Source organism: Myotis daubentonii, chromosome 6 (assembly GCF_963259705.1).
Source record: "Myotis daubentonii chromosome 6, mMyoDau2.1, whole genome shotgun sequence".
Taxonomy (NCBI): Eukaryota; Metazoa; Chordata; class Mammalia; order Chiroptera; family Vespertilionidae; genus Myotis; species Myotis daubentonii.
This window is the reverse complement of record NC_081845.1, coordinates 67,737,926-67,759,704: the sequence shown is the minus strand read 5'-3', so window position 1 is coordinate 67,759,704 and position 21,779 is coordinate 67,737,926. Positions and strand designations below refer to the sequence as shown.

Genomic DNA, 21,779 nt, shown 5'->3' with positions numbered 1-21,779 from the left:
GTCACATAATGAGTTGTAAAAAGGAGGATCAAAGTACATTTTACTAAAAAACATATTGTGAAATAACTGAACTATAATTAGTCCAAGAAAAATGAATGCTGATGCAAATTTTAGCTGGAGAAAGCTTCACATGTGAATGTTGACCAAGTTGTAGTTTTAGTTCTTTATTTTAGAAAGCCATGAGTAGGTAATATGTCGTTATCAAGCATTTTAAACTCTAAGGCATTTATTTCTTCATGTTAGGGTGGGTGAGCTAGAATTAGTCATTTTAGAGATTAAGAATATGTGAACAGAGTGGTTACTGGGTAATTATCTGGTAACTATAACAACTATCTTCTTGGCTATTTTTGAGTGTCAGGATAGTTTTGCTGAGTTTGAAGTTATTTTAAAATTCTTTTTTGTTTGTTTGTTTGTTTCTTTTGTTTAATTTGCAGATCATGGAATCCTCTGGTACACCTTCAGTTACCCTAATAGTAGGCAGTGGCCTTTCTTGCTTGGCCTTGATCACCCTAGCAATTGTCTATGCAGCATTATGGAGGTATGTAATCAATAAATCCAATTGAAATGAAATGCTCTGTTTTTCCAAGTTAAATCAGTGAATATGATAACCATTATTATGTCTTCTTTTATTTATTTACTGGAAAAAGTATTTTTGTTTAGTTATAATTGCTGTCATTCAGCTATAATCAATGAGCACAATAATAATAAATGTTTACCTATTTGCCCGTGGTAAGAAAATAAACAAAACACACATACACTTTTCTTTCCAATTCAGATGATGGTACCCTTCAACAAGTTGCTTATCCCCAAGCATGGTATTCTTATACCCCAACTTCAGTCTTTGTGTGGTTTCTATTCCAACTGTTGTTGAGCTTGAAGATTTGATAGTCAAATAAATTTCTCTGTCATAAAAATATGCTTTCTAAATTCTTATGTTTAAACACATGCTTTCAGTATGTCACGGACAATAATTAAAGTCTTCTATAATATTAATGCACAAACATTATACCTCAATGCTCTGAAAAGGTCTTTGGTTGAATGCTTTGAATAAGGCAGATTTTGACAGATGTAAACAAGAGTATGTGATACAACAAAAATATTTGTATAATTTTTGAAATTACATGTGCTTGATATGAAAATGTAGTATTTCTCAAAGATGTGTTTTTCTATTAAAATTAGACCTTTGAAGTTTATATCCACTCTCATAATAAACCAGTACATAACCAAAAGGCCAAACTTTCTAATGGATTTTAAATTTCCTAATGTTAAACATTTTATATGCTTTTTTATTGTTTAAAATATTCTAAAAATAGTTATATTAATAGACAATTCTATATTATTTTCTGAAAAAAATGCAATATTAAAATGCAAAATTAGCCAGTCTGGGATTTTACTTATATTTTACTTAAGGTAAAAAACAATTTAGTTGAAAAATTATTTACAATTTAATAAGGAAAGGTCATTTTATTTAACATTCTTTTAAAAAAATCATTGTTCTCCATTATATTTTTTATTCCTTTGTGGGCAAGATTGATTGTTCAGGATATTAAATTGTCAAATATATTCAAAATTTCAGTCCAACTGGCATGGCTCAGTGATTGACCTATGAACCAGGAGGTCATGGTTTGATTCCCAGTCAGTGCACATGCCCAGGTTGCTGGCTCAATACCAGGAGGCAGCCAATCAATGGTTCTCTGTCATCACTGATGTTTCTATCTCTCTTTCCCTCTCCCTTCCTCTCTGAAATTAATGAAAATATATATTTTTTAAAAATATATATATCCTTTATATAAAAATAAAATGTATACACTCTTGGTCCATTGGCACAGATACATAATAGAGGTTTAGTTTTCCAGTGAAGGAGTTATCTGGTAATAAAACACTGACAGAGTATGACAGTCTGATAAAGTATGGCCAATCCCACAAAATTGAGGACATGCTTGGTCTAGGTATGGCATTGTAGACAATAGAATGCAGGGTTTAGGGCTCAGTCAAGTAGCCATTGTTATAGTAATAAAAGACCAAGATGGACAAAGGCTGGGAAGAAGTCAACTTTCTCTCCCACACTTGTCTGAATGCCACTTCAGGAAAATGAAGGGCCAGGATACCAAAGTATTGAGAACTAAGTTTCTACTTATCAGCACTTAGAGTTCAGGCATCAATTCCACCTTCTTTTCACCCTCAATACATATAGCTAACACTAACACAACACTGACAAGATAAATGATATGTAAAATGTGTCAAAGAGGTACAAGATTAATTAATTCATAGTAAAGTTTTCTTTAATCCAGAAAAATCCAGGCAGCTGTTCAATGATTCTCTCTCATCATTGATGTTTCTGTCTCTCTCTCCCTTTCCCTTCCTCTATGAAATCAATAAAAAAATATATTTTAAAAAAGTTAATACACCATGTTATGCTCTTCCCATCTACAGATATGTCCTTTAAATCTATATATTGAAACGATGCATTCATAAATTTTGCTTAAAATATCAAACATGTTTATAAAATATTAAAAGCTGAGACATTTTATGCTAATTTTTAAGGCAATAATGTGACTCAGTATAAATGAAAATGGAAACATCTAAAGACTCTTCAAGGTGGTCAGTCTTGGTCTTTTAGTATAAGTTTACTACTTATAGAGCAAACAATGTCAGTGAAACCCTTTTAATAATTTCAACTGTGTGCTTCTGCTGTCATGGAAGCCATTAACATCATATAAAGGGTCAGTTTTCTTTATTTCTTAAACTTTATATGTTACTTCTCCAACCAAAAAATAATAATAAAAAAACTCTTAATATTTGATTATGTTTTCAGCGTCCCAGTATGTGGTTTATTCCATTTTTTAGATACTGATGATGCAGGGACAAGGTTAAGCCACTCTTGAGGCCATTACAAAATTGACCTGGGTTAGCCCTATTTGGGTTTGTTTTGTGAGGAAAGTTAAAATACAAGTAGAATTGTGTGTGTGTGTGCGCGCGCGCGCGCGTGTGTGTGTGTGTTACTCCGTTTTTTGTTTCGCCTCTGAAATGTGTGATGGAATGTGGGGGCTTCTTTCTAAATGTCTCCAAGACAGAGAGAAGGAACTTTGATAGGTTTTATCCAATAAGTGCCTCCAGATCTCCAGCACCCCATCTAATGCTGCACAGGGAAGTCCATGCCTACTATGAAAAGTGATTTCATGTGCTAATACAAATTAACACACAGCAACTACAAGTGTGTCTGTTTGTTACTGTCCTTCAGTGATTTACGATGGTGTACAGTAAAGCAAAGTAGCTGTTACTGTTTGTGGTAAACAGCTGGGAGAACATTTGATTCTAAGCAGTTTTCTCCATGGCTTACAATCTTGATGCACTTACAAATTATATGACAGACTGTCTACAAGCACTTCTTCATAAGGGTAAAAGATGGCAGATGTCAAGTAATTTTCCAGCCTAATGTGAATTATTATTTGTAGATTAGATTAGTTTTTAGAGCTAAAACATTAGTGTGGGTTTCTTTTTGAACAGTTATTCAGGAAAAATAAAATTTAAGAAGTAGCAGTCTGACTACATAAAAATACTTGAGTGGATGAAATGGTGGATGAAAGTGTTCATGGTTTTATGAGAGTAATGGAATCTGTCTGGTAAGCAAAGGAGACTTTAGAATCTGTGGTTTTTCCTTTGATTCTCAGAGTTTCTATTGGTTGATTTATATGATAATACTTTGCATATAATGTACACAGATATTTGTACAGGTAATTATACTAATTAACATATTTGCAAGAAATTTTATTTAAGTAAAAAAAACTATATTGATAACAGTTGTGCAACTTTGACCCTATCATAAATGTCATGTTGTCTTCACTGATTTCAAAAGAAGAAGAAAAACAAGTTCTAAAGGACCCTAGGACATGCCATGCCAGTATAAAATTGGGTCTCTAATAATAATCTTTATTCTTTTAAACTGTTTTTAATGTTTTTTTTTCTCTTATAAAGGCACTATTTTAGTGTTTCTTTTTCTGGATGAATTCCACCAATTTGCATAATACAGAATTTTTTATCTTTCTGGTGAATTTTAAAATTGGACACTCTTTCTTTCTTTGGCTAGGTACATACGCTCTGAAAGGTCCATCATTCTAATTAACTTCTGCCTGTCTATCATCTCATCCAACATCCTCATACTGGTTGGACAGACTCAGACTCATAATAAGGTATGACTGGTAATTATTCTGATGATCTTTGTGCGTTTATGGTTTGACATAAAGTTGCTTACTGATCATCCAAACACTTATTCTAGATAAAATGGAGAACATTTGATAAAATTATTTTTTAAATTATTTCCTGAATAAAAGTATTAACTCTTCCAGACCAGATAGGCATTCCCTTGGATTAATTTCTTGGGTATCGAGAGGCTGTTTATAATAGTAAAAAATATATGTTTGTTAAGCATTATATCAAAGCTCTATGAGTTCAAAGCCTTAGAACATAAAAAGCACAAATTTAGATTCTTTATCCTAATTTTAATAGGATTGCCTATGTTTTGGTCTAATTTATTCACATACTGATTCCTAAAAGTCAACTATAAATTGCTTAAAAGTGTAACATAGATCTTGAAAATCTACCCAAAAATTGTCTATAGATAATAATCTAAGATAGTATTAGGTGAAAGCGACACTAGGTTTTATGCCTTTTAAAAAGTTTTAATTTTCCAAAAGTATCTTGATATATAACCAACATTGCAGTTCTTCGGCTGTATTGTCAGTTTCAACAGAAAGTAGGTCCTATTTATGAGAATTGACTTGAGTTGAATGACCAGGTTTGTTCCAGAATTGACTGTCAGCTCTCTTTACTCAACTACTCTGAAATGCATTCCAAGAAACCCATAATAGCAATCTTAAATTAACTTATCCCTACCTCAAAGGAATTCTGGTAAACACTGCTTTAATAACATGTCGATTAATTTGGGCCTGTTTTTTTTCCTCAACTTTTTTTTTTCAAATGCTAAAGCAAATAATTGAAGTTTTCCTTATAAGCTATCATTTAAGAAAATAAAATGTACTTTGCAATAGGTTGTTTTGATATAATAGATATTTGTAAGACATGTATAGTTTAAGTTTTTTCCACCAAAGCCTCCTTTCCCATCATTGTTTACTTTCCAAACACTCTTGAGTGATGCCCCTCATTAGAATATGAAAGCTGCACGTTCTTCAGCAGGAAACATGCATATGAAACTGTTTTATGTTCTGTGGCAAAGTTTTTACAAGTTTTGAGTCAAATAATAAAATAGAATTTTCCACAAGATTTGCTACATATTACAGTGTTTATTGTCTGAATCATTATATAGAAATATAATGTAAGCCACAAATGTAAGCCATATATGTAATTACTAGAGGCCTGGTGCACGAATTCATGCACCAGTGGGGTCCCTCAGCCTGGCCTACGGGGTCAGGCTGAAACTGGCTCTCCAACATCCCCTGAAGGGTACCAGGTTGAAAGAGGATGCAGGCCAGGCCAAGGGACCCGACCAGTGCCCGATCGGGGCCAGGGAGGGATGCAGGAGGTAGGCCAGCTGGGGAGGGACCTTGGGAGGGCTCCAGGGAGTGTCTGGCCCATCTCGCTCAGTCCCAATCAGCCAGACCCCAGCAGCAAGCTAACATACCAGTCAGAGCATCTTCCCCCTGGTGGTCAGTGCATGTCATAGCGACTGGTCAACTGGTCAATTGTCTGCCCTCTGGTAGTCAGTGCACATCATAGCGAGCAGTTGAGCAGCCTTAGCATATCATTAGCATATTACTCTTCGATTGGTTGAACAGCTGATCAGAACACCAGACACTTGGCACATTAGGCTTTTATTATATAGGATAATATCGTAGTAGCCATATTAATTGAATGAAAAACAAGTGAAATTAATTTTAATAATACAGCAGGTCCTTGAATAACTTTCTGTTCAATGTCATTTCTATATAACATTGAGATACTGTAGGAACTTAATTGTTCATATAAATTAGCCTATGGCAAAGTTGATTTCCTTCTACAACATTTTCCTCAAAGTCGAAGAACCAACTGATGACAAATGAGTACTGACTTATATTTAACCCAGTATATCCAAAAGTTGACCTTTTAACACATAATTCTATTTTAATGTTAAAATTTTTAAAATATTTTTATTGAATCTTAAGAATCTAGGTGTACTTTATACTTACAATACATTTCAATTCAGACCAGCTTCATTTCAAGTACTCAATGAATATCGTATTATATAGGCATAAATGCTAATAATATTTGGAAGCTAAAATAGTCACAAGAAATTATATTCCTCTTGGCCATTTTGGCTTTCCCAGGTTTCCAATGTCCCTGTTTTATATGAAAATATCTGCAAATATGAGGAACATAAAAGGCAAGATAAGACAGGTCTGGTTTCACTTTTCATTTCTGGTTATAAAAAATGGTTGGAATGGGCTTAGTTAAAAATAAAAAAGTTTGGTGTCATTTGTGTTCTCCTCAGGTAAACAACTGGAGAATAGATTGCACCTGGTTTGGGAACCATCCTGGTTCTCTTCCAGATAGGCTATTCATGCTAACTTTGCTGCTGCAGTTATTGATGCTTGTGGCAAGGAGCAGGTTGTAGGTGGTGGTGTGATGAACAATATGGGAGATTATTGGATTTCTCTTATGCTATGTTAATTTTACTTTACTAGCTCCAAGTAGATGATCTTGCAAGCCTAGGACGATTCACTATAGAGTGGCTAGGAGAAAATGATGTAAAACACTGGGATTTTACTCTTAATTATTCTCAAGGGGGAATAATAATATAGGTGGCTATGAAATATGTACTAGATTGAATTAAATTGACCCTACTCCATTTTAAATGTAAAATAGCAGTATGTGAAATGCTATACGTGCTTTACTGTATTTGGGATTAATGGTTTCTAACAAAACAAAAAAAAAGAAGAAGAGAAAATTTTAAAAATGTATCATTTGTATTTTTTTCTGTGGAAACTTCAGGAAAGTATTTAAAAAATGTAAAATATTGATTGGTGGTTACAGTATTTTATCAAGGTTGTGAGTTAGGACCGTATTGCTGCTGTGGGCATTTTGTAATTGATCAGACTCCTATATTTGACTTCCCTGGTAAGTTTTGATTGATGCTTTAGTATTCCCCACCTGGAAAAATAGAAACATCTGTGAGAGCTTTCTGATGAACAAGAGATTTGGTACTGCCTCTGAGAGTTGTCATGGCTAGTTGTGTGAAAACTGGTATTTGATGCTGATGTCCAGAATAGTTTTGAAGTGCCATACTGGGATCTTTCTCCGAATTGCTTGTTGAAATGTAATTGACTCAATTATCTCACTGTGGAGCATCTCTGTTTCTTTTGAGTTGGGATAGAAAGAAGCTGAAATAATCCATTGTTAAAAAATATGATGTATTCAAAATTTTAAGCTATATATTCAATTGCTGGCAGCAGAGTAAAGAATCTAATGCAATACCTTAAATCTCCTTAAAATTCAGTTATAAATTTAATTATAACTCACTTCATTATTTTCAAGCTTTCTCATAACATGTCATTGCTCTTTAATCTTTGTGCATTTATAATTTCAACCAGGATGTTCATGTACCACTGGGATATTGTTTATTTGTCAACACTTTCCTTTGTACCTTAAATATGAAAGTTGAGCCTTCTGGTACTATTTTGTAGAAAGCAAAGATTATTTTGGAAACAAATATAATCAGAGAATAGTTTTCTTAATCACAAAAATATATACCTGCTTCTTTCTAAAAGACTGTGAGATGATTTAGTATATTAAAGATTTCATAGTATTCTTTTTAACTGATGGAAGCCAAATTTGGCAATATTCTTGGGTTTTTTTGTTGTTGCTCTTGTTGGCTTTTTGGGGAGTTGGGTAATGGTGACCACCCAACAACTTTGAAATGCTCAGTAGACAGTCTCACTAACAGGCTATAATGAAAGCAAGTCAAGTCTAGATTCTGTCACACAGCCAGGTATTTTTTAGGTAAAGACTTATAACAAATCAGGAGCAAAATCTGTTCTGTAAGCACAATGAAATTCTAGGTCTTTCTCATTTTAGGTACTTTAGCCATACCTTGTATGCAACATTCACATGAGGTGGACATAGGAACACTCTAGAAGCAGAATTCTGTGACCTTTGGTCACCATGATTCAATCAGAAATCCTCCTAGTCTAATAAAGCTGGGGGCCCATCTCTAAGAGGTGCAGGATATAGGCCTCAATAGAATCTTTCATACAGTCCATTCAGGAGTAAGAAGTGTTTAACTGTATTAAGCTAATTTACATATCCTCAAGGCCTTTACTTTTACCAAAGGGAACCCGTTAATACATTCACCATAATGATTAATCAGACACTAGCTCATCATCTTTTTTTTTTTAATATATTTTATTGATTTTTTACCGAGAGGAAGGGAAAGGGATAGAGAGTTAGAAACATCAATGAGAGAGAAACATCGATCAACTGCCTCCTGCACAACCCCTACTAAGGATGTGCCTGCAACCAAGGTACATGCCCTTGACTAGAATCGAACCTGGGACCCTTCAGTCCGCAGGCTGACGCTTTATCCACTGAGCTAAACCAGTTAGGGCCATCTTTTACATTCAGTTTGATATGAGTACAGTGTTGATTGTGCATCGCTTTACCTAGATAAAAAGGACTTGCAGTTGCCACCTGGAGCATGGCCCTTTCAATTATAATACCAGCTGGAAGTAAAGGTTAAACTAACCAGTACATATATAGCATCATAATGAGAATATCCAAGTATTATAAAATAAATTACAGCTTGAAAATGTTAAAAATTTTGAAAAATAATGTTCAAATTTGAGAGGACAAAGTTAAACACTAAACTTAGTCATAAGAGACCTAGCAAAGTCCTCATTGACAGATCAAGGGAAGCTTTTCAAATTATTTTGGACTAGGGCCCGGTGCACGAAATTCGTGCACTGGGTGTGTGTGTGTGTGTGTGGGGAGTGTCCCTCAGCCCAGCCTGCCCCCTCTCACATACTGGGAGCCCTCAGGCATTGACCCCCATCACCCTCCAATCGCAGGATCGGCCCCTTGCCCAGGCCTGACGCCTCCAAGAGAGGCGTCAGGCCTGGGCAGGGGACCCTCATTTCCCCCCATCACTGGTTCTGCCCCCCAGCCCAGGCCTGATGCCTCTGGCCCAGGCATCAGGCCTGGGCTGGGGACCCCGAGACCCCTCCGATTGCTGGCTCTGCCCCTTGCCCAGGCCTGATGCCTCAGCCAGAGGCGTAGACCCCCATCACCCTCCGATCGCCTGATCGGCCCCTTGCCCAGGCCTGACGCCTCCGCCAGAGGTGTCAGGCTTGGACAGGGGACCCCCATCTCCCCCCATCACTGGCTCTGGCCCCCGCCCAGGCCTGAGGCCTCTGGCCCAGGAATCATGCCTGGGCAGGGGACTCCCATCTCCCTCTGATCGCTTGCTCCACCTCCCGCCCAAGCCTGGCACCTCTGACCCAGGCTTCAGGCCTGGGCAAGGGGACCATCATATCCCCCCAATCCCCGGCTCCGCCCCCAGCCCAGGCCTGATGCCTCAGCCAGAGGAGTTGACCCTCATCACCCTCCGATCACCAATCACCGGATCGGCCCCTTGACCAGGCCTGAGGCCTCCAGCAGAGGTGTCAGGCCTGGGCAGGGGACCCCCAGCTCCCCGCGGTTGCAGGCTCCGCCCCTGCCCAGGCCTAACGCCTCTGGCTGAGGCGTCCGGCTCGGGCAGCGGGGACCCGCAGCTGCAGCGGCCCCGTGATTGTGGGCTTCGCTTTAGGCCCAGGCAAGGGACCCCTAGCTCCTGGGACTGCCAGCTTCGACTGTGCCCAGCTCCCATCGCTGACTCCACCCCTACTTCCTGCTTCACTGGCCAGGGCGGCAAAGGCATCTGATTCTCCGATCATGGCTGTTGGGCAGGGCAAAGGCGGCCTTTGCCCTGCCCCCCAGCTCTTAGCTCCCCCCTGGGTTTCCGATCACTGTCAGTGGCAGGGTGCTTCTTCCTGCTTTCCCTTTCGCCTCCCTGCATTGTGCCTACATATGCAAATTAACCGCCATCTTGTTGGCAGTTAACTGCCAATCTTAGTTGGCAGTTAATTTGCATATAGCCCTGATTAGCCAATGAAAAGGGTAGCTCGTACGCCAATTACCATTTTCTCTTTTATTAATGTAGATGGGCATTTTCTTAGCACTATTTAGGAGGAATTTAGCTCATGGTTCTTTATGTATGGGTCATTGAATTACATAACGGGATGTGTTTTTCAGTCTTACAAAAATTTTCTGTGTTGGAGCACTTCTTAAACGTCACATACTCTACAGAGTTCTTACTTATTTTGTGCTTACTTACCCTTTCTGAAGTGTTGTTATGATTTTGTTCTGTAGTTTGTATAGGGATAGTTAAGATGGTCCAAGCTAGAAGGCTGTGGTCATTGTAATGGGAGATGTTTTTGTGTTGTCTGAATTGTGTTGTTGTTTTTTAAATAAAATATTGAATTTAAATACCTTGAATTGGGTGAAGCACTCTCTAATTCACCTATTTCCCCCATGACTTTCTTTTGCCACTCAAATTTCTCACACATTACTTACATACCTGCTTCTGAATGTATATGTGTTCAAGTTCTGAGAAGGAATATCGAATATGTGTTTTCAGCTATCCATACTGTTTCTCCTTATACTCTATGACACAGTCTGCCCCGCCTCTTGGAATTCAGTGGTCTTCATGCTTCCCTGGAGACATCTATCTCTCAGGTGGTGATGGGTAAGAACAGGCACTTTAAGCCAGCTAGACCTACACACCCTACATCTACCACTTACTTCCTAGGGGTATGATCTTGAGCATGATATTCAGACTCTATAGACCTTAGCTTCTTCTTAGTGTCTCCCTTGCAGTGTTGTCAGGATTACCTGAGCTAGTACATGTGAAGCACTTGGTAAGCACTTCTTAAACAGTAGTTGTGATTATGGTCACATAGCAAATCTAATAAACCACCCACCTGTGCCAGTTGTACGCTCATGTATTTCTCAAAGTTGGCTTTCGGCCTCTGCCAGGTACTAATAATCATTAGTCTACCATTTCCAGCATCATTAAACTCACTCTCTACCTTATAGCCCAAGTGATGAAGCTAAAATTCAACTCTGATCACTTTACTTCCCTGTGCAAACATGTATTGTTGTCTCACGTCCCATAGAAGTGATTTTCAGACTGTGCTCAGACAGAAACAGTGGAAAATGTTTTATTTCTCTATCAAAGTTTCTGTTCACTGATTTGCATTAACATATTAGGGCTCAAGAACAAATTTTATAGAGAAAGAGTTCTGTAGCTTATAACACTTGAAAAGCCTTGAGCATGACTTGTGCTGACCTCTCCTTTCTCATTCTGTTTTACTAACTTTGTTTACTACACCAGCAACACCAAACTGCTTACAGTTCATCAAAATCATCCAGTGGCTTCCTGTTTTGTTTTTTGTTTGTTTATGTGTTTGTTTGTTTTTGCTACCCTTCAGCCCAGAGGGAGCACTGCTACTCTCCTCTTCCCTACCTGACTTCCCAAATGCTTTCATCTGTCTTGTGCTCATTCTCTGACACTCTGTCCAGTCCTTTCTTTCACTTTTAGAAGCCCTCCTCTTTCCTCCCTTTTAGCTACACCAGCTCTGGGGATCCATGATTCCCAGTGTGTATCTACAATCTAGTATTACTTGCTTTCAACCAGACTATACATTTCTAGAGCAGGTGTAGATTATATTCATTCTTAAATTTATTGGCAACATACAGTCTGAGTATAGTAAGTATATAATAAATGTTTATTGATTGAATGAGTAAATGCATTTACTTAAATTCATCATTTGGGCTTATACCTACGAAGCTAATAGCTATAGTTAGTTTTATAGAGATTAGGGTCCCCAACTCTGACAGAATCTAAGTCAATATGGTGATAAAGACAATGGCATGCTTTAAGGGTGATCTAGTTCCTGGGTTTTAGTAAAGAGACTTTGAAACAAAACAAATGTGAATCTTTTCACTTGACATGTCACATAAAACAATGTCCATAACCTTCAAAATAAATGTTTATTCGTTATTTCTCTCACAGAAGTCATTCCTTGCTAATAATGACCCAAGTGAGTGTTTATTATATCTCAGATGTGTGTATCCTAATGGATGAAGCTATAGCCTCCTATTTAGATTTATTAAAATCTAATTTATTGACTTGCGATGATGGTTATAAAAGGATTTGATGTAATAAGCTTATGTGTGACTCATTTGAGTCCATTTTGAGTTATCTTACTAACTCTGGATTCCTGAAAACCTTTATCATACCAAGGAACAGAATAGTTACTTAGTTTTTTATTTACCCAGGCTCTCAGCAATGCAAAATTATTTTGTCCTATTGTTATGGGTTCATCAAAAGAGATAGTGGGGTTAGAGAGACTTTTGGCCCACTTTAACCTTCTTGTCCCCTGATTCTACATTTTCCAGTTTTGCATGGTAGGAGCCAAAGATAACATCATCAAAGGGAACTTCAAAATAGGACAAAAGATCAATATTAAGGATGGTTTTGAAACAAGCCAAGAAGATAAAAGTGGAATTATTTAACAACTAGAGGCCTGATGCATGAAATTCGTGCAAGAGTAGGCCTCCTACCCCCCTGCTGCCGGCACCAGCTTCCCTCTGGCACCCGGGACCCAGGCTTCCCTCCAGCTGCTGGCAGGCCCCTGGGGCCCAGGCTTCCCTCACAGCCCCTGGCTTCGTCTGGAAGGTTGTCCAGAAGGACATCTGGTCTAATTAGCATATTATGATTTTATTATTATAGATCAGAAGTTACTGCAAGGTTTTTGATATCAGGAGCCAAATCACCTTGAGGGACAGGGAAGCCAGTTTGGGCAGTAAGTGTGTGTCCTTAGGTCACATTCCAAGGCTAGGCAAAACACCGGAAGAGCGAGCACTCCTTCACCTGGGAAGAAGTAGAACACAGGTGTCAGGCTTTATGCCACAGGTGCTTGGAGAGTGTCAGTCTATTGGATTACTTTCTGTACATTTGTCCTCGGGCAGCTGTATAAATGTGTCCTCCAGGCAATGGAAAGGGACTCCTTGATTTGGCCAATTCCTAGTCTCCACGCCCACTCCCTTTAAACGTAGCCTTCAGGATTTCTCAGTTAGACTACCTTCTAACTTTGGTCTGCTTTAAAATTTGTTTGTGTTAGCTCCTCCTTCATGGGGGAAGTGTCCACCCAAGGTTTAGTCCATGTATCCTGCAGAACTAGAACAGCGATCCTTTGACAGTTTCTGAAAAGGCTTCTGCAGAGAGCAAAGGGAGCCGAAGCACTTTGAATCCTTTCTTTGGAGCAACTAAACACAATTTCTCCACACAGGTGACTCTTGGGTACCAGTATATAAAAAATTAAAGCATGAATCAAATCACTCTCAAGCTAACAGGACGGTTTATGAATAGAAGAAGCTAAAAGCAGCTAACAAATGCCCAGGGCATGATACAAAGCTGGCTGTCTTTGTAGAAGAAAACTTCTTAAAATACAGCAAAAAAATGTGAAAGCCCCTATTAGAGAAAGTCTGTGTAGCCTCATCCAAAGGTATTGGGCAAAAAAGTTACATCTAACATAGAAGCTAGGGATGGCAGAGTCCAGCTAATCCCCTGCTGAATGCACCCATAGAGGCCTTTTTTTTTTTAAACCTCTAAGCCTCTGGTCCTATCTCCATCCTAAAAGTTGGATTATTGTTATGCATATTAGATCATAAGCATTGCTATAGCAAAACTTAGAACTAAAGCACAAATGCTAATGCCTATTACCAGAAAAAAAAAAAACCTGTTAGAAGATTAAACTGTGTTTTTCACTTCTTTTGTGATGCCACTCAGTTAATTTTAAATCTTAAACTTTAGAGAAAGAAGTGGGCCTAGGACTGAGTTGAGTCTCTAGGTCTTAACTATAAAATTTTATAGTATGAAATTCAAAATAAGGAAATTAAAATATTAATAGCCATCCTAGGCTTCTAGTGTACTGAATCAAAGATTTAGGTTACAGTTGTAATGAAAGGAGAAATGATTAGCTTTAACTGTAGAAATATAATGATAACTGTTATTGAAAAATTTTAATTCATTAATATTTATAAGAAGGGCCTGTATACATGGTCTGTGTGTTAAAATATAATACATATGGTTTTTATATATTTCTGTAGATATGTCTTTGGTAAATGATAAATCAGTATGTGCACATAATTAGGTTGAAAAAGGGATTTTGAATGAACCTTATCTCTGCTTTGCATTCTTATTGTTAATTAAATTCATTGGTATTTAAAGTTATTTTTCCTAATGGATAGGAATGTATATTGGTTTTACAAAATATAAATTAGTTCTATTTGTTTTTTTTAATATAGATACTTTTGTTTCTTTTTATTAGAAATAAGAGGATCTAATTTCTCTGTTTAGAAACATTTGTTATATGCCTTTTTAACTTCCAAAATAAAGTTACAAAGTGAATCCTGTAGACCTAAGGAGGAAATACCCATTAGAGAAATAAAAATGGTAATCTGTATTTATTATCTATTGCTGCACAACAAATTACCTTAAACTTCATGACTTAAAAACAATAATATTTATAAACCTCTCCATTTCTGTGAGTCAGGAATTTGGAAGTGATTTAGCTGGGCAGTTCTGGCTCAGCACCTCTCATGAGGTTGCAGTCAGCCCTGTGAGAGGCACAGTCATCTGAAGGCTTGATTGGGGCTGGAGCATCCTCTGAAAGGTGGCTCATCATTCCAGGTGTGATGAAAGCTTCAGACTCTAAATGAAGGGTTTTTTAAGCTTTACCATTTGTCAAGTTTGCATAACCATTCAAACTTGTGTGCCAGATACTGTCCACAAAGCCTAGTGAACTATATAAATTGTAAATCAGAGCATGATACTTGTCTGCTTAAAACCCTTCAGTTAGAATAAGTGAAGCTTCCATTATACCTGGGATGGTATCCAAACCCCATAACATGGCCCACAGGCTCCTGCATGACCTAGCCTCTTGGTACTTCTCCCACCTAACCACCCCAGAGTCATTATTTTTCCTTTCCTTCACTATATTCCTGCCATGCTGGTCTTCCACTAGGATTAGCCAAAAGCTAGGTGACCATGAAATGTGAAAATTGAACTGGAATGCCCTGAATTCCCTGGTTCTTGTCTCGATGGTTTCGAAGAAGCCACGGACAAAAGGTGATAGGTGAAAAGTATGGAAACTTTATTGCAAGCAGACACTACCTCTAAAAGCGAATTCTAAAATCTAAACCTAAGGCTCTGTCCCTCCTGGATGGACAGAGGAGCCCCTGAAAAGGGTGACTGCTGCTTTCTTTGTGTTGAGGCATTAAATAGGCTGCAGTTCCTTGTCTGAACCTGACCCCTTCTTATTGGTCATTCTGCTACATAGAATTAGTTTTCAAAGCTCAAAGCCCGTGTGGTGTCCCCCATATCCTCTCCCCTTATCTTGTTGGTTGGAGTCACTGTTGATTTATCTTATAGCTCGCCCAGTTGTGTTGGCAGAGAAGGCCTTATCTTCAAACCCTCCCAGCTACTCAGGTCAGGGCTACTTTTGGCCTAACTCAGTGGTCGGCAAGCGCATTAATCAACAAAGCCAAATATCAACAGTACAACGATTGAAATTTCTTTTGAGAGCCAAATTTTTTAAACTTAAACTATATAGGTAGGTACATTGTTATTAACTTAATTAGGGTACTCCTAAACTGGTCTTTGCTAAAAACGTCCTCAATCTGAGGGGTCGATCTCAGCGAACGTACCCCCACTTCTTCTAACGCCACTTCTTCAAAATAGACTCGCCCAAGCCAAAAACCGACTTCTGGGCCTGGGCCACGAAGTTTCAATCGAACTGTATGTGCGCGCCCGCACGTGGTATTTTGTGGAAGAGCCACACTCAAGGGGCCAAAGAGCCGCAGTTTGCTGACCACTGGCCTAACTTATGTTCACTTTCATTGCTCAGGCCGAGTTACCCCTGTTTATGGCTGTCTTAATTGCCCAGGCCAGATCTATTTCTATTTGCCTGTGGCATTCCTTTATTCTCTGTACAAGTAAAATAAACACCCTGGCGCCTTCAAGTCTCCATTATGTATTCCTTCCCATGGACCATTTTCATTCCTAAAACCTCCTAAGCCTGCCTCATTAAGCTAGCTAGCTACCCCTTTCAACCAGATGCCTCGTTTGTGCCTTTTGTCCTTGTGCAATTATCACAATTAATTAATTATTAATTGCAAGTGTCCTTGTGCACTTACAAAATTGTCTTAGTTGTATGCTTTGCCTAGCGTGTAGATCTTTCCCATGCTTCAGGGCTTTCTCACATATTTCTCCCTCTGCCACAGTTATTCTTCTTTCATCTTAGGCTAGCCTTGTTAATTTAGACATGTCCTGCAGCTCAAATAGAATCTTCTCAGGGAGAAGTGCCTGAGAAGTCTATCCATTTGACACCATGCATAGTTATTACAATATAATTGACTACATTCCCCTTGTTGTACTTTATATCCTCCTGACATTTTTATATCTGGCAATTTGTACTTCTTAATCCCTTCCCCTTTTCCACCTACCCTCCTAATCCCCTTCCATCTGGCAACCATCCTTTTGTTCTCTATATCTATGAGCTGTTTCTGTTTTATTTATTTTACTTTTTTAGATTCTACATATAAGTGAAATCATATGGTGTTGGTCGTTCTCTGCTGACTTATTTCACTAAGCATAATACCCTCTAGGTCCATCCACATTGTTGCAAGTGGTAAGATTTCATTTTTTTTTTTGGCTTAAGTAATATTCCATTGTATATATGTACAACATCTTCTCTGTCCATTCATCTATCAATGGATACTTAGGTTGCTTCCATATCTTGGCTATTGTAATTAATGCTGCAATGAACATAGGGACCATCTTATCTTTATTTAACTTCAAAAGGAAAGGGAAACTGTGTGCTTGATTTACACTGTATACCCTGTACCCAGCACAGTGCCTGGCACATAGCACCAGGCACTCATCAAATATTTTTAAATGCGTGAAGGAAATGTCTAACCCTCAGTTGTTGTTTCCTAAGCTAACAGTGTGGAGGGGATATTATGAGGATCAAGAAACATTACACCTAGGACAGTATCTGGCACACAATAAACTTTTGATTGAGGTAAAATTTACATAAGGTGATAAGCACAATGAACAATGTGCTGAGTTTTGACCAGCATATTACCTATGTAACCAACATCATAATCAAGATATGGAACACTACCATCGCCCTAGAAAGTTGTTTCTTCCAGCCAACCCCCATCCCCCTTGGCAACCGTTATACTGATTTCTGTCATCATGTGTTTTGTCTGTTTGGAAATTTTAAGTAAATAGAATCATATAATGAGTACCTTTTCATTCTGGCCACTTTCACTCGATGTGTTGGTTTTGAAATGCAACCACATTGTTGTATGTATTAGTAGTGAATTCTTTTATATTGCTGAGTATTATTCTACTCTAGCAATATACCACATTTTGCTCATCCATTCTTCAATTACTAGACATTTAAATTGTTGGGTTTGTTTTTTGTTATTAAGAATAAAGCTGTTTTAAATTTCTTGTAACGTTTTTGTATGGGCAAGTATTTTCATTTCTCTCAGGTAAATACCTAGGAATAGAAATGCTATGTTAAAGACAAGTTAGAGTATTTTAACTTAAAATAAAAGGAAACAAAACTGCTGAACAGTTTTGCAAAATTGTTGTACCATTTTATACTCTTACCAGTAATCTATGGCAGTTCTGGTGTTTCATATCCTTGACAACATTTCAATTATATTTTCCTAATAACTAATAAGGTTTAGGACCTATTCAGCTGCTTATAGCCCATGTTATATCCACTGCTGTGGAGTCTCTCTCTGTTCAAATCTTTTCTACCTTTTTAAATTGGGTTAGCTTTTTATTATTGCTTTGTAAGTGGTTTTGAAGCTAAAGTATTCTGGACAAAAGTCTTTTGTTTTATATAATGTATATTTAACATTTATACATACATATTCTTTTATCTCAGTCTGCGGCTTGCCTTTGCATTTTATTAATGGCATCTTTTTCTGAGTAGATGTTTTTAATTTTGTTAAATCTAGTTTGTCATATTTCCATGGTATGTATTTTGTGAGTCCTCTATAAGAGATCTTTGCTCATTCCTCAAGGTCATGAAGATATTATTCTATATTATCTTCTATAAGCCTTATAGTTTTAGCTTTTATGTAAATCTATGGTATATCAAATTAATTTTTGTGTTCAATATTACATTGGCATTGGGTCTCACTATATTTCAAATGGATATCCAATTGTTCTGACAGCATTTGTTAATAAGACTTTCCTTTGCCCATTAAATTGCTTTGGAACCTTTGTAAAAAAAATCAAATTAGAGTAAATCTGTAAATCAGAGAATTTGAGTTCTCTAACTTTAATCCTTTTTGTATTATTTTGTGTACACTAGATCCTTTTGTCTAGATTTGCTAATCTAGATCCTCTCGATAGCCAAATAAATTTTAGAATCAACTTGCCAACTTCTAAATAAAAAAAAAAGACTGTTGCAATTTTGTTGGCATTGTATTAAATCTCCAGGTTAATACAGGGAAAAACTGATATCTGTATTTAATAACTGTTACTATCAAGTTAGTGTCAATGGGCATAGGTAGGCTTCATGAAAGAGAACCATAAAGAACCAATTTAATAAGAATACTGAAAAAGAAGGGATCATACCCATGACAGTGTTCCTTTGGGCTGTGACATGATGCTCATATTTAAACTGAAGACATAGTTGCAGAGAATCAGCCGTCCATTGGGAGATCTTTGACCTGCTCCAGGGAAAATATTCTGCTCCAAGCAATTTTTTCCTTGCTCTCGTCCTTCAGTCCTTTACTGGTTTTGGACTTTTCACTTATTATGTCCTAAATATACTTTCTTTAAAAGGTAAAGCATTTTCCTTCCAAAATGATATATATTTTCTTCAACCCATAAGTAATTACAGACTAAATTTATTTTTCTTTACATTGCTTGAGTTGTTAATTACCAGATGAGGGCAAAATTGTGTCTAAGATCAAAAATTCTTGGACTACTTTCTCTTTAGGCATGTAGGCATGATTCCTTATGCCCTTTATGCTTAGGTTCAAAATAGTATTTGTACAAAGTTAGAAAGTGAGCAGCTATGCTCCCCTCCAGGAACTCAGGCTTGTGTCACACTTTTTACATGGGAGCAAAGTATTTCTCAAATTAAGGGGAAAAGAGAGCCAAAGAACAGAATTTATACCAAGCAAAACCACTTCTGACTTCATGTCCAATGAATGAGAACAAGTTTTAAAACCCATTTGTGAATATTCTGGCTAGAAACCTTTATTTTTAATTTCACTAACTAGGATTTTTAAGTATAGAGTCAGCATCCAACTATGCAATAATAGCCGCTCTTTTGCCTATTAATGAAAATACTCTGAATGTTGTTATTCAAAAGGTAACAGAAGACATTTACCCATGTGTCACTAATTGGGCCTAGTCCTTTTTACTGGTAGAGTAATAGCATGAAAATGCCCATTTTTTTCAAGTATTAGGATCCTGCTGTGCATAAATCATGGTTTACTACTAAAGAGCCTTTCTATTTTTCCCTGTGAGGCTATTTCAGTAATACAGAAATCTGAGTGTGTAGCATAACTACTATCTTTTTTACTTTTACATTTTCTTTGATTGTTAAATACTGAAGTTATAAATATTATAATTATTTCCAAGATTTAACTTGTATGTTTTTCCTTGTTCTATAAGGACTCATCCTCCCTCCCCCCCCCCCCGCCCTGAATTATGTATTACATCCTGCATTCATTGGCTTCCCTGGAAAGTCTGCATTCTGCAGCCCCCTCATTTGGCTTCATTAGCTGTTGGTTGCAAGTAGAAAAAGGAAATGGCATATGAAGTGAATAAAATGCTATTTACCTGTTCCCACTGTTAGCAAATGGTGATAAACTCCATTAAAAACAAATGGCAAAAATGTATTACACAGATGGGGAAGTTCATTATTTTTCATTTTGCCTGATGATCATGTTCAAGATTTAGTGTACTGGTCTGCATTAGTGTCTCAAAGGGAGCGAGCATGAATTGCGTGAGAGCAGTACATTTTCAGTGTACATTCTGCCCTGGATACCCACTTGTAGTTTCTTGTGGTGATAATGGAGCTTAGCTATGCACACCCAGGGAAAACTACATTCTTCAGGGTATCGCGCAGGGTCGCTCATCACAGCATTCTTAATGCTTGTTGACAGACCTATCTATGTGTAGCGATGTGGTTGTTATTCCATCGTGGAGATAGCTAGAGTGTATTTATGCAGGCTCCCCAGTCTCATGTCCAGCTATGAAGAGAATCCTTGTTAAGAGCTTCCAGAGCCCATTTGTTGAAAAAGAGGGGAATTTGAATGAAATCTCTGCCGCTAGCAATATAAAGAAAATGCTTAAGCTTCATTTTCAGAAATGGGATTGTATTCACAGAGAAGGATTTTTTTAAAAAGACAATTATTTCTGCTGGTAGGGAGAATTCTAAGACCAGTAAAGGAATTCTTGGGGATTAGGGGAAAACAAGCAAGTTTCAGAGTTGAAAATAATGTTGATGGAGAGGAGCTGACTTTTTATACTTTTAAACATCTCACCCTTTCTTAAATCTTTTTTGGGAGGGGGAGGACTTGAAGGGTTCATGAATAATGTATAGTATTGGTGTTCTTTTCATAGAATAGTGGTAACAAGGATAACTTGTCAACATAAGAAATGTCTGTGTATTGAATCCACATGCATATAAAAGTGAAGAACACTTGGGGATTGTGCTGAGTACTAAAATATTAAAGTTAATGTATTCAACAAAGTGAAAACTACGAAGTCATAGAGGAAATAAATTACTTTTGTCTCAAAAATGTTAGATTTCACAACCATTATTCTAAAGACTGCATAGTGTAATATTCCAGGACCCCAAAGTAGGAATTATTAAATTATTATAATGGGATAAGCATTTAAAAGAGAATGACTGATCAAGAGAAATATATTTAAGAACCCAAGTGCATATGTTGGAATCTATACTAATAGTGGTTCTCAACTAGGGTAAAGGTGACAGTGCATTTAGAACCACATGGAGAGTTTTCAACCACCTTCCCTACACCCTCTCCAAATTTGACACCTTTGGGAATTATATGAAAGATTGAAAATGTTCCCCAGGTGATTCCTGGTTCAGAATCACTGATATTAGAGCTTAAAACAGCAAAAGGAAAGATAGGTTAAAAAATCGAAGGCTGAAGTTGCCTGTCAGTACTTCTTCTGTGTTGGTCCGTTCCATGCAATCTACTTACCTCAGCCTTACTGCATGTCGAATAAGGATTAGAATGTACCACAGCAGTGTTTTGAAGATCAATATTAAACTTTTTGACCTTCCCGGAGAAAAGCACAATATATTAAAAGAAAGGAATCGACATGGCCCAAAATACCATATCATTTCCAATTTGCTTAGTAAGAAAATGAGTCAGTATAATGTAAATTAATGCAAGTATTCAGCTCCACGCAAATGAGATCCAACAAAAGCTGGGCCTACACAGGGAAAAATTTTAAGTAATAAATATCTTATTAGATATCTTATAAGTCCTCAGTGACTAACTTTGTTGCAGCCAATTTGTCAGCCCTTCCACTACATTTCTTTAATGTTTTCTCCCGCACCTGTGTTCAAGCCTTATGGTTAGTTTTAACCTTGAAAAGCTTAAACAAGAAC

At 37.4% G+C, this 21,779-nt stretch overlaps 1 protein-coding gene across 3 annotated transcripts in view; it reads left to right on the top strand.

Annotated features, from left to right (window-relative positions):
* The window catches only part of ADGRB3 (adhesion G protein-coupled receptor B3), a 700,018-nt gene that overhangs the window by 545,975 nt on the left and 132,264 nt on the right, over positions 1–21,779 (top strand). For all 3 annotated transcript variants that reach the window (XM_059701276.1, XM_059701274.1, XM_059701275.1), the window contains 2 exons: positions 435–538; positions 4,088–4,190. In XM_059701276.1, the coding sequence (XP_059557259.1) occupies positions 435–538; positions 4,088–4,190 (207 nt within the window). The remainder of the gene's footprint in view (positions 1–434; positions 539–4,087; positions 4,191–21,779) is intronic.